General features: G+C 39.1%; 1 protein-coding gene across 6 annotated transcripts in view; it reads right to left on the reverse strand.

Moving 5' to 3' along the window:
• The window catches only part of GADL1 (glutamate decarboxylase like 1), an 88091-nt gene that overhangs the window by 42211 nt on the left and 31692 nt on the right, over positions 1-14188 (reverse strand). For all 6 annotated transcript variants that reach the window (XM_074839245.1, XM_074839265.1, XM_074839274.1 and 3 more), the window contains 4 exons: positions 13537-13601; positions 13212-13293; positions 5687-5886; positions 1326-1377 (listed from right to left, as the gene is read on the reverse strand). In XM_074839245.1, coding sequence (XP_074695346.1) covers positions 1326-1377; positions 5687-5886; positions 13212-13293; positions 13537-13601 — 399 coding nt within the window. The remainder of the gene's footprint in view (positions 1-1325; positions 1378-5686; positions 5887-13211; positions 13294-13536; positions 13602-14188) is intronic.

Below are 14188 nucleotides of genomic sequence, written 5' to 3' on the forward strand. Positions count from 1 at the left end.
ATGAGTGAAGTGCGAGAGGCATTTCCAGGCCATAGAGTGGTTCTCGTTACAGGACTTTCCTCACTGCACGTACCAGAGGATCATCTTCCTGAGCTTCTTGTCCAAAGTCCAAATTCCTTTCAGAAAGGGCTCACATAACTGGGCCTAGTTGCCTCCCAGCAGTCTTTCTTTGAATTATCACTGCTTGTCTCCCTGCACTCCTGAAAACCTTTTCTTAACCCTTGTTCAACTTCCTTCTTATAGCCCATACTGTAGCACTCCTTCCAATCCCACTTTTAATACAGGTGTCCTGTTCCTGCAGGAACTAAACAGCAGCCTCTGCTCTCACCAACAGCCTTCACATCTACAGTAAATCTGAGCTCTCTGCTGAACTCTACAATAACAGAAAATGGAGAGTTTTTAACAGACTTGCCACTTTTGTAATCTCATCACGTGCTGCTGGTCCAAACTCCTTCACTCCATGTAAAGTTTCCCAGTACGCACTTTTAAATTCAGTTTTCAGAGTTAAAGGGAAAAGTTTATATTGTATGAATAGCATAAAATATTTTCATATTTCACATTTCTTCTATTCTAACCTGGAATGCTCATGGCATCAGCAAGTGTAAACCAAACCTGCATCATTATGGTTTGTCGGTCTTCATGTGTGGCACTTATTCCATTTCCCTTCCTCCTCCATGTGTTCTCTTCCTCCCCATGCTACATACCCAGCTGTCTTTCACACACATACACTTCCAACAATGCAGAAGGTTTTTCCAAAAGTGACAGGTCTTTGCAACATCCTCAGATATTAGTCTCATTAACCAAAGAGCTGAGGATAAGTGGAAAAACAGCGCTTTAGCTTTGCCCTCTTTACTCACTCTCCCCCAAACAACATCACCAACAGGTAATAAACTGACAGGTTTAGCAAAGGTGAGTGGAAAACACAACTTTTGGGTAGTTTTTATTGAGATAGGTGTAGAAAAAGAATTAAGGAAAAAAACCATCAGCTTTAACAATGAAAACTCTATTTTAGGATCAAAATATTCTTCCACATAGTACACAGTCTGACAAGCACTGGTTTTTTTGCAGTCAGACTCTTCACTTTCACAGACAAGTGCTCCATCTATAACCCCTGAGGCAATACAGGCCCAGAAGCTAGGAAAATAGGTAGAGTGGTGATAGGGAATACAGCGCATGTTATAGGTGTTCAATAGTATCTGTGTATCTCCAGTACACAAACTTACTATATACTTCAAATACAAATTGGCAATTGGCTAAAAAGAACAAAATCAAACAATAGACACCCTCCCCAATAACAACAACAGTTCAGTTCCATTTTCACTTACCTCCAAAAGAAGCTGGAATCCCTCTCTTTTCTTAATTTCCTCCACTAGATATCTGTAATTAAGAATGCAGCGTTTTAAAGCACAGAACAAAACAATACATGCAGACAACAACAAAAAAAGGTCTTGAACATGTATACACTTTTTTCCCTTTTTTTTTTTTCCCCTCCCCTCCCCCTAAAGAAACCAGAGTTAAACCTCATTTCTACCTGCTGTGAAAATGCAGTAGCTATCAGTTCCTGGAAACAAATGAAGGCTACAGCCATCCAAGGAGCACTGAGGAGAGGCCAAAATCTGTCCTCAGGCACAGATTTTCAGTGGAGCCACATGGCACAAATTGATCCTATTTGCATCAGACTGTGAACTTTCACAATGCAAATTTCCATTGATGTTGCTCTCTACAAATTAATTCCTCCATCTCTTTCTCAAGTACTGATGCTGTGCTGCCATGTTATTTCATGGTCACTCTGACATCTCTTGCACTAACTCTCAGTTACTCTTGTAACTGCGACCACTTAGTGTAGCCCAGAATTTAAAAGTTTCCATGTACTTCAAGCCCAGCAATTTTCCCAGTGTTCCAGACTGTACACAACAGTGCACATTTTCACTCAGTAAGCCACTGCTGATGCACAATAATCCCTGGGCATCCTACGCTAACAATGCACTGAAATACTGATTTCTTTCCTCTTTCACCTGTCAGTATGAAAAGCATGGAAGCCTTCACTGGGAAGATGAGTTTTAATCAAAACTTTGGATCCAAACAGCTTCAATTTATAGAAATTTTTTAACACATGACCTCAACTTTGCCATGGCACACATCACACAAGAATTCTGAAGCAAAGAGGACACTGATATAGCTGGGACTTCTCTCTTTATTCCCCACCCACCCCACCCCACCCAGCCTTCCCAAAGAAAACTCCAAAGAAATCACCCTCAAATTCACACAGCTTTTCCATTTCAACAGAACTTAAGTCTTCCACACAAAGATTTTGCTGTCTAACAGTAATAAAACTGAGACAGATAAACCACTGATTGTGTATGAATCTGTTCTTTTGGTGCATTTATTTGGCATTTTCTTACCTGCAGCTGCATTACTGGTCAACATACAAATAATTTGTTTATCTACTACTTGAAGAAGAAAAATATTGTCAAAATAACCCACCTTGGTCCTATCCACATGCCTGAAACCTGCCCCCACAGGGACACCTCTAGCACAGTTGTATCTGCAACACCTGCTATTCAGTAGACATGCTGCAGAAACAGGTTGGCTAGGGAGGCAGTAATCAATACCCTAGATAGTATACATTTTTCAAAACAGAGCATAGGGAGTTGTCACACTGTTTATTATTAACAAGTATTGTGCATCTGACTCATTACCTCTTAGCACACATCTCTGCAAAATGATTGCTGTGGTGGAGTGCCAGCTCCCACAACACACAGCTCTGAGTTGCACCGCACTGTGCACTGTTGAGATGTTTCTTCTCACTGTAACAATCTGAGGTTCTGGGACTTTTCTGACATGATCATTTAGATCCTACTGTGTGCATTTGTTTGTTACCTGGCTGTTAATGCCCACACTACTGTTTAGGTTGAAAGAGAGGCATGCTGAAAGGTAAGCAGAAGGCTAGATATCATGTGAGCGTATTGGGGGGAACCTGCTTCTGTAGGGAAATTGTCTTAAGTAAAACAAGCTGAGTGCTTTTGTCCTGTTGATTAGAAGATACTTGTCCGTGCCATAAAACCAACATTAAGTGAAATCAGCAAAAAAATGTGGCCCTCTTTTTTCTTTAATAAATCATGAAAAAGAAACCTATGTATGATCACCTTTATACTCTTCCCTCTTACCATAAGTGCCTTCTTTTAATACCACCATCTGATATAGGACACCTGATGTTGGTCAAGCTCACAACACTGTTAATCATGTTCTTAACTACATTGCCAATAGCCTAAGAAGGCAGCCATTATAAAATCCATCACCCATGATTTATCTTGCCAGGACCATTTGATGGCAGTGGAGCAATTTACTCTGTGCATCTTTCCACAGTTGACAGTGGAGTTTTATTATCATGTCATGGCTGTAGAATGTCAGAAGGGCTTGAGTCTCAGTGAGGACTGGAGCGCACAGAGAAGTGGTGTTTGCTATGATTAAGCCTTACAGAAAATGAGGGATGGAGATCTGCAGTGAAAGTAGACATATGTCTGCTAAGAGTGGGTGTCAGAAGAGGAATCGGGCAGAAAAACTGCAAAGATGCTGAAGCATAAAACGCAGAGGTGGTTGTATTCTAAAAGCAGTTTACTTCTATTTTCTTTTTAGTGTACTTCATAAAGCAACATCCCCGCATCAAAAATAATTGGAAAAAAAAAAAAAAAAAACAGCAAAAAACTTTCTGAAGTGATCAGCAGGATGCTCTACTGTAGGTATTTTAAAAATAAGTCTTTCCAAATAGGTAGCATCACAGTGTTCCTGGGATATCTAATACACTGAAAACGTGATTCATCTCCAGAGCAAGAAGAAATTACTGGAATAGCCAATAAGCAAAGTCTGATGCAATAGAAATTTGCCTGCAATTACACTAAAACCTTTGCAGCTCTGCCTGGCCATGGGAAGAAAAAAAAAGTAATCTTGCTCTTAAATTCTATAGTCAGTGGACTAGGTCCAGAAATAATCCAGGTCTGTGTTCGGGAACACTGAAATACTATCTTTGCAACATCAAAGTAACACCTACTGTAACAAATCAGGAGAAGGGCTGCACAGCTGTTGAATAGTTAGGAAACCTGGCGTAGTGCCCAGTAAACCTGATGTCTCAGCTGCAAAGCGTCCATGTCCATGCAAATTCAAGACAGCAATGCAGCTACTGTAAAGAATATGTTTCATCAGATAATGACTAAGAATTTCTTCTTAAAGTGGAAAAAAAAAAAAAAAGGAGACAGCCCAGTCACTCCCTAGAAGCACTACCAGCTGAATCCTAACGTTTAAAGAAAATATCGATCCCAGAAAAGTCATTAATCACTACACTCTCAAACAACCTTGGCCAGTGACCTTGATAAGGCTGAATTCTCCTACTGATAGTGGAATGAATTACTTACTCTGTACAGACACAGAACAGTACAATGCTTCGGAACAAAAACAAGGTGCAATTTAACCAGAAGATACTAAGGAACACTTAACCAGCCAAACAATGAGTGGCCTTAAAGAAATAAAATAGAGAAAAAAGCCACAGTTCATTTGGGCTTTTCTGGTTTTGCTTCTTTTTATTCCTTTCTAATCCATTCTGGGTTTAGGACATGGGTATTTTTAGCTTTTCTTTAAGTGACTTCATTAAAGTGGGACTATTCCTTTAATTTTCACTGGAATAAATATTCAGTTCTTTTCAACTTGGTAGTTCATAAAAAAAAATAAAATGGCAATATGATATGGGTGACTGTTTTTCAGTATTAATGATTTGACTTATAGTAGTGTGTAGCTAGCCCAGGAATTGGTGAAGATTTCATTGTAGTTATCTTGTATAAATTCTGAACAAATATGATACTTCAGTCAATTATTTTTAATGGGCCATTATCTTATTTCAATATTGATTCTTCTATCAGAAGACAAAACAAGCTGTGTATGGAAGTTTCTTCCCAGAAAATGAGACATCACCATCACTTTAGAAACACCGTCTAGCAAGGATTTTGCAGAATTGATTTGTAAAACTCATTTCTGCAAGACCAGAAACTTCATAAAATTGAACAGGGTGGGTGAGGGGAAGGTTGTACAAAAAAGGTGCTTCAGTCCCTAACAGATCATACTGTAAAAGCATTAAGAACTTCAGCAAACTTGGAGAAAAAACAAGCAGTATCTCAGAACAATATGGCTTCATATACCTCTACTACATCCTAACATTAACTGAGTGTCCTCATACAAATTTCCCCACGTCATCGGCTCTCTGCATTTTCTCAGCCATGAGGGATGAAGCGAACAGAAGAAGGGCTAATTCACTTCTTGATAGACGCAGCTCAGAGCCTGGCACATAGGGCTTTTACATTAACACCAGAACACACAGTTATGAGTTAGAAGAGGGTGTATTGGTAAGCCTGTCCTATGTCTGGTTCAGATAACGTAAATGTTAAACAATGTAGATTGATAGTCTAATTTGGACTTCTATGCTTACCAACATCTATGCTTATTGCTAAAAGTAATAATTACTATTAAATACTGTAGCAAACGTAGTAACACTAATTATTATTGCTATTAGTTGTTCCTATTATACACAAACAAAAGGAGAGGGAAAAAAAGTAACAATGTAGTCTGTTCCAGGATACAGAGTATCAGCAGTGTCAACATTTCAATCAGATTAGACATATTCAAAATTGTGAGGTGGTACCTAGCCAAAGCCAGTGCCCTGTTTACTCTCTCCTCCAGGCCTGTGGTTCCCAATGCTTTCCACATCAGCCAGAATTTGAACGCATCCGGACGCCTGCTGCACTGAATGGACTTGTCACCAGTGTCATAGCTGACATCGTAGAACTTGTCCTGCTGGAACAGGTATGCAGCCTTGGCAGAGTAACACTTCTTCAGGAGGCCCTATTAGAAACACAACAGAGACTTAGACTGCTGATAAGCATTTTGAAACCTCTTATTCTTCACAAGCCAAAGCCTTTTTTCCCCCTGTCTGTACCAACTGCTTAGTAAAACACAACTGGATGTGCAGGAAACTATCCAAAGCTTATGGTATGGTTTAAGAACCCTGCATGAACCCGAACCAGTGAAGACAGCACTGACAACAATGAAACTTTTTTTTATTATTTTCTTCTTCACGTCACTGAAGAGTTGCAGGCTGAAGAGGAATTCTGACTCAAGAAGCCATGGGAGTGAGTACCACAGAAACAGTTGCCCAAAGAAATACACGGGTGGGAAAGAGGGAGGAGAAGCAGCAGCCTTTGTCCACTGCTCCAGTCCACATATTGGAAGAACAGTGCCTGAGGAGCTTCCTATGTGTTCACAAATGGCTCAATCTATTCCATCGTTGTCAAAGAACTTTATATACAGCACAGTTAGTTGCAGATAGGGAAGGTTTTAGCCCCAAGAAATAAATGTTTAGCCCTTATGAGAAAATAAAGTCACTTAGGATTTAGCATAGGCTGACTGAGTGTAAACACCACGAGAAGATTAGCACAACCCCAGTTTTTGTCTCTTTTCACAGTTCAGACATTTTAACATTTAAAAATAAACCTCAGTAAAGGTACTTTAGCATACCCTAATTATGGTTTGTTAATGAAATTATTTTTATTCAGCAATCTCCAGCCTCCAAATTCTGAGAGGCTGCCTGGGCAGAGACAAGCAGCAAAAAACAGAGATAAACGAGTAATGTGGCAAGTTCCAGCTAGGAAAAAAGCTGGGAAACAGAAAGCACAGAAGCTGTTACAGACTTAAAAGTGCAGGGTAAGAGAAGAGGCATAGGACTTGCCGTTGGCCAAAGAATGAAATAACAAAGTATACTCTGTAATAGTATGAAGTGGAGAGAAAGACAGGCAGAAAGCAGGTTACGAGAGCAGAGATGAGGGTGGCCCTAACAAGGAGCCCAGGAGACAGACAAGGTTGTAGATTTGTCAGTGATATTAAAAATGGTTAAGAAAAATAAACCACAATCTATAAGATAATACTAGAATAGAAATTCAGATGCGGTTAAAAACATGGCCACAGCATCTCAGATCTACAAACATGTACTTAAGTGACAGTTGAACCAGAAGTCTTCTGTGCAGAACAGACCAAGGAACAGAAGTGGACACAGCATGACAGAAGTTGCTAAACAGTATCTCGAATAGCACAATTTATTTTCCAATTCAACATCACTCTTTGATTTGAACCAACTGAAAAAGCATTTCACATTTCATCCTTTTCTCTGCATCTGCTGCAAGTCTGATTTTAAAATGGCAGACAGTGTCTGACATCACTCTTAATCAAAGTGTCATATTCCCATAACAGAGGTACAATTCTTGATCTACACTACAATACACTACTGATAACTTTGGAACTGACAATAAAATAGAAAAAAAAAAGTCAAGACAAAAAATCCAAAGGAGAAATAATCCACTGGCATACACAGAATAAGTCTCCCTCTCTCCTACCTTTTCAGTTCCCTCTATCAATACTAAAAACAAAACAAAAAAAACCCCAACCTGTGCACCTATTCACAGAGCACAAAAGGAGAACACCAAAGGTTTCTCCACAACTTCTGTAGGGGTTTGAATATCCCACTGTAATATTGCTGGTTTGCAAAAATGACAGCAAATTCAGTCTGAACTCTAGCTACAGGACCAGCACATTCAGGCTTGTGAAAAGACAGTTTATGTGACAGCTTGGGAAAAAAGGGGCAGTGGCCGCTCTCCCTCTGAGGTCAGAGCAATAGTGTGCTGTTGCAGCACATGGTAGCCGTAGTTGGAAAGCCAATCCCGGGCACAGTTCTTTTTGCAGTATACAAGATTCTCACACCCACTTTCCAACTTTCTCAGAAAAAGAAAGGCGAGAAGATGACACTAGAAACCAAAGAAAAGTCAAGCTCTGAAGCATCCACCCTTCACAGTTCTTCTGCAGCTTTGTGTTCTCTGGCTAGCAGCTGCACAACAGGAACAGGAGTCTATTTGTCAAGCCATTGTGCCCTATTCATTTACATCCCCATACCTTAATTTTCAGGGTAAATACAAGTTTACTAGACACTGTATTTTAAAAAAAAAAAAAAAAAACAAAACCAAAAAAACAAACACCTAGCAACATCCAAAAATTTAAGTTAATTGCTTTGTCTCTTACTGACTTGAAAATTTTGCAGTGTTTCTGCAGTGAGTGTATAGCAGGGTTGATCAATGTGGGACTATCTTCTGTCTTATCAGAATGTAATAGAGCTGCACAATAGAGGACATCACAGGATATTAGTTCCCCTCACGCCTGTCATCCGAGAAATAATAACTTTTGTTTGTCACAAGGAACCCAAACTCAGTTGGCAATATTATGGAGAGATTGTGAAAAGTTCACTTAAGATCACAGTACAGCTGCAGAGTTTCATAGTTTAAAAACAAATGCTCTAGAGTGAAAACGCAACAAGAACAAATAGTTCAATCTCTCTGAGTGAACTCAAATTCCTGGGAACATATTTAATTTAAAAAAAAAAAAAGTGGGTACTGTCCCACTCTCCTGGTACATCTGAAGCTGACAAAACATGCTGGCTTGATGATCCTTTTCCATTGCTTATCTTACTAATAATGCAACATGCTCAAGAAATCCTGCTGAAGATATTGCCTACTGTCAATCTTGACAGGCAAGTACAGTGACATCCTCCAGCACCTCACTAGAGCAGACAGAAGAAACAAAAATCATGCTTTGTGAGAAAAAGAAATATGCCAGACCAATGCAAGAAGCAAGGTGGAGGAGAAAGAGAAGTGAAGACAAAGGCAATGTTAAAAAACAGTCTGGGCAGGAAGGACAACAGAAGAGAGAAAAAATCCAAGATAAAATTTTATGCTCAAGAAAGCAGTTATTCCTTGATCACTGTTGTCTCAGAAGTAATAGACTCAAACATGCTGAAGACATAAAAAGTCATCTCAGTTTTCCTAGTCATATGATGGAAAAGTAGGGAAAAAAAAAGTAAAAAAGTATATGTTTTCTAACACTCTCAGTCCCAAGAAGACCCCAACATTTTCACAGAATCACGGAATCACAGAATCATCTAGGTTGGAAAAGACCTTGAAGATCACCTAGTCTAACCATTAACATAATATTGACAGTTCTGAACTATACCATATCCCTAAGAGCTATGTCAACCTGATTTTTCCACACAGTAACTGAGCTGCTTCATCTGTTCAGAAGAATTGCAAAAATTTCATTAGAACTGCCCGCCCCATTTGACAAGTTTAAGATTCTTTCTTCAGCATCTTTTATCTTTCTAACCTTTGTACAGAGACTAATGGTAGCAGCTCTGCTTTATACTGGAGCTGTTAAAAGTTTAGAAAATGGAAATACTATTTTCATGGAGGTCCCAGTCCACTGTGAAGTTTCAAATATCCATAGACTTCATCAAAACCAAACACTAGTTGCTGTGTATTCTAATTAAAGGCAAATAAATGAGTAATTATTGATACTGAAATCAATACATAGAAGAACTTCAGTTTCATAATTCAACATCATTTTCTCATTGAATGCACTTACCTACAGCAATCCTCCTGATCTCTTTCCATTTCCATTGCTAGTTTAAAGTGAATTTCAATTTCATTAACAAAATTTTTTTTCCCCAAGCTTTTTCTCCCCCGAGACAAACAACTTCCTGATTTGCCTCATCTGAAGCAATAAGGACAATCTTTTAAATGGCATACTTGAAAATTCTCAAAAGCAGTGCAGTGCAAAAGGCCACCCCTGTAATTCACTTCAAGAGGTGAGAAGGATCTCTCAGTTGTACTAACCCCAAACAGAAAGCAATGGGAATAGATTATTTCCCGCAGCTGCCCTGTAAAGGAATCAGGGAAGTAGATATCTTTGTGATACTGCTAATGAGGAGGAAAAGATTACGCTGTAGATGGCTACCATGATCACCTCAATCAATTCTATTCTGTGCTAAACTGGGATTTCATTAGCTACATTCTTTGAGACTTTATTTTTAAGTAAGAAATGAAAATTCTGCTCATTACCTAGAATTGATTGCTAATTACCTAACCTAGTGCTACATTCTAACAAGTCACAGAACTTTGGCATTGGTGATAAACATTAGTTCTCTATATGGTGATAATATTCACATTTATATGGATTATAGCAAGGAAAAATTGGAGCAGGTCTGTGGTCCTAAGGGAGTATGTATAACCCAAGACTGATTCATAGCATTTTAAGAACATATAAGAACAAAGCTGAATCACTAATGTTTTGAGAATATTGGTCCACCTAGCTTTGTGTTTAAACAGTCACTGCAATTCACACCACAACAAGACAAGTGTTTTCTGAGCAAGTCTATCTTATTACAGAAGTGATCAAAGTTACTAAAGGTATGGCAGTGAAAAAGAAATAGCTGTGCATTTCTTGAGTGCTTTAAGCACTGAAGAACTAGTGTCATTGATCTGAGCTTTTACAAAGATTTAACCAATCTCTCTTTCCCCTTGCTGAAAATGCTTCTCCCTTCCAACCAAGTCAAACACATATTTCTCTTTTCTATCCCTACCTTCTTTGGAAATCATTCCAATTTTGTTTTGCTAAGGCTGGAAAATACTCTTTTATCAGTATGTCATTGCAGTTTATCCTTTTTTAATCTATATAGGAAAATATTTAAATACAATGTTTCATTCTAATAATCTAACTGCAATGTCTTAAGCCTATTAACATTGCTAAACCACATAGCTTTATTGATGCCATGTGGCAAAAAAACCTAAACCAAACAAAACCAGTCACTATTACTTTTGCTAATGGGAAATCAGGGTGTCACTACTACATCAGAAATACGATGATTCCTTCTCAAGATTATCTTTTCATAAAGTAAAATACAATGCTTGGGCTTGTTAAACTATCTATACCCTAAAAAAAAAAAAAAAAAAAAGAGAGAGGGAGAGAGAGAGGAAAAACTGAAGATTATTTGTCCACTTATAACCACCCAACCCTAATCCTGAAGTAGTCCACAGTTTCCAAATGGATCTCAAAGCAAATGGGAAGACAGGCTAACAAAACTTCTTTAATCAGACCTTCAAAGGGAGCTAGGGCTTGATTCATAAATGAGTTTTAACATCTGTATTTAGCATTTTGCTAGTCTGATTTCTTGCAGAATTCACCACTTCAGAAACCACCTGAGGTTCCTTGAACATTCACTAGAAGAGTAATGTGTGCCAAACTCTTCCAGCTCTCACTGACACATCCTAACCACAGCATGAAGGAATTATGTTCACAAATAAATCTGTGCTTCACCTGCAGCCGTAGGTATTCATGTGATTTAGGAGCAGTGGAACAAGCTCCAAGGTGAGAAACAGAGACACATGCTCTTCCTTATCTTAATGGTGTGAAAACAGCATTTTTAATGGGAAACTGGATTCAGCTGCCTGTTCTGGTAAGGAGAGGATCAAAGTGAAGCAAGATCTTTCTGCCAAAGCATCTTTAAGATGCATTTGATCTTTTTTTCTTAAGGATTTATATTTCAATACTTTCAAAAAGCTGGTAAGAAAGTATTCAAATCTGTACGTGTGTCTGTTTGCATATAAAGACTGCACTGGCACATACACACGTAAATGCCAATTTTCCAGAAATTAAGCACAGAGTATAATGCCCTCTCCTCCCCACATAAAAATCTTCTACTTTCCAGAATGTGTCTCGCTGTACAAAAGAAACTGATTGCATGATCAGTAATACTTGTGTTTCCACCCCTTAGTGGCCTAAGATTCAACTCCACAAGTATTTCCAGTACAACATTGCCTAGCTGTGATTTAGAAGTGGAATAGGACTCCTCTACCAGACATTACACTCCCTGGAAGGAGAATACAGAAAGGCTGCCAGAGCCCTGAAGTTGGAAGAGTGTTTGTAAAGTGACTATAAATGCCAGGGCAGCTAGAATATTTCATTCCTCTCCGTTTCTTTCCTCTTTCTTTCTCAGAAATTTCCACTGTGCAGCCCCAATAGTCTAATCATCACCTGGGGCTATATCTATGTACTGGGCCTAATTAGTTAAAAATATAGCACTGAAATCTTCCCAAGCCTGCAATTAAGACATTGCATTTCTCTTAGTCAATAACTTCATTCTGCTTGTTTTTCATCCTGGAATAAAGTGATGGACAGGTAGTACTGGAGTCTAATTCTCTTTAATCCCACCAGACTCTAATCTAAGGAAACGAGGAGGCACACTTCTCCTTGCTGTCCTGCTATGTCTCACCCCTGACTTGGAGCAATCAGCTCCACAAGAGCACTGATTAGCATCTATGCTCTCTGGTCCTCATCAGTTCTTACTACCAGAAGTTAGTAACCAATTACATGGATAGCTAACCACTAGCAGCTGAATAGAAACTATCAGCTGTTTTGACAGACATTTATAAAAGTGATTTACAAACCATGGCCGCAAAATAGTGATGCAAACCTCAGGGGCTCCATATCTTCATGATGTTCAGTCATTCATAACCTATGAAGCACAAGCTAAAACTCACCCCTGATGGTGGACAATTGACGTAAGTTTTAGCAGGGCCGAGTTTGAAATAGGACTTGAAATAATAAAAAAAACAGAAAGAGGTCAATTAAGATAGAAGAATTCCACAAAGATATAAGCAGGGACTTTCACCACATTGTAGACTCATCTCTACTTTTGTGCCACTTGAGATCAGAGCTCTGTTGTTTCTTTGCCAGACCTTTTAATTAGCCATGGCTTTTGGAAAGCCTAAATCACCCTGGTGATGAGGAAGAACTAGTAGAGTGAAGAGAGAAGGCTCAGCACCTTTACCTATGTGTGCTTCAGTTCCTATCCCTCTCCTTTCCTGCTCTGGTGCACCCATGTAAGGGGATGCAAAGAGGAGCTCTGCCTACTTTAAACAGATGCAGTACTGCTGCAGTCCCAATGGATGACAGCTATTCTGAGGACTTTGATGAGCTCAGTGTTTAAGTGCTGCAGACCCAGGTGACAAAATACTAAATTCTGAATGCAAATCATGTACAGAAGTTAACTAGCAAGGGCACCAGCTGCAGAATTTGACCACTGGTGAGTACAGTGACTTGGATCGGTTTGACCCTGCTCTCTTACCCTTTTATTAATTTTGTGGTGAAATTCAAAATAATATCATTCAGCATTTGCACTGCACTGTAGTAAAACTGACTTCCAGTTTTTTCTAATTGTTTCCACTTCCATATTACAGCAATGAGAGCCTAGTACATTAAAAAAAAAAAAAAGAAAAAAGGACAGGAGGACTTACAGAGTTGTCTTTCACCAGAAGAGCACAGCATTGGATTCCTGCCAACAGCATTTTATGGGGATTCCAGGCAACAGAATCAGCCCTGCAAAATTTATAAATGGAGAAAGGGAGGTGGAAATTGCACCTATAATCATGGATACTAGAGAATCAAAAATGGGCAAACACAATCCAAGCAGACAAGTCAGATTTCCCACTTCTCCCCTGCACAACCCCACAGTTCAGAAATCTATCCAATTAATAGTATTTTGTAAAATGCAGCTCTCATGGAGGCAAACAGGCCACACAACTTCATGGGGAAGTGTGCCCATGAACTAAACTGACTTACCTGTGGATGCCATGAAGAAGTCTGCAATGCTTCCTTGATATCAAAGCTGAGCCACCCCAAGAAGCCTGTTGGAACATTTATAGAGCCAAGACAATATTATTGGTATAAAGTTCTTTTGATAATGTTTCAACTAATAATTTCTGAAGATGTTTTATCTCATTTAAAACTTAGTTTACCACACGGTCAGTGAGCTAAATTTTGCCTTTAGTATCATCTACTGAAATAAAGATGACAGCCTGGGGCTATGCCTAAAATAGAGGAGCTGATGGTTTTTGTTCCACTATGTGAGTCACAAACTACACTGTCCCTTCTGTGTAAGCAAGAGCATGAACCAAAGTGTCTTTGCATAACCAGACCCAATTGTGACACTGAATCAGGGGTGCTTCCTTTCCCCCAGCCTAAACCTAAGCAGTGAGAGCAGAAAGTCCCATTTTGCGTATCTTCTTCCTGCTAGACGTTTTCTTTCTGAGACATTCACAAGGGAAATGGTAGCGAATGATTGTCTCTGTCAACTGGAAAGTCCAGGCTCAGATTTTCCACAGAATTTGGATACGAAAAGCAAAGTCAGTGTGTCGTCAATAGCAGCACTTCTGTTACCAGGAATCCAATTGACCTTAAAATGGAGTAAGATTCACCACATCTCCCTTGGGTG

This window comes from Strix aluco, chromosome 1, assembly GCF_031877795.1.
Source record: "Strix aluco isolate bStrAlu1 chromosome 1, bStrAlu1.hap1, whole genome shotgun sequence".
Classification (NCBI taxonomy): Eukaryota; Metazoa; Chordata; class Aves; order Strigiformes; family Strigidae; genus Strix; species Strix aluco.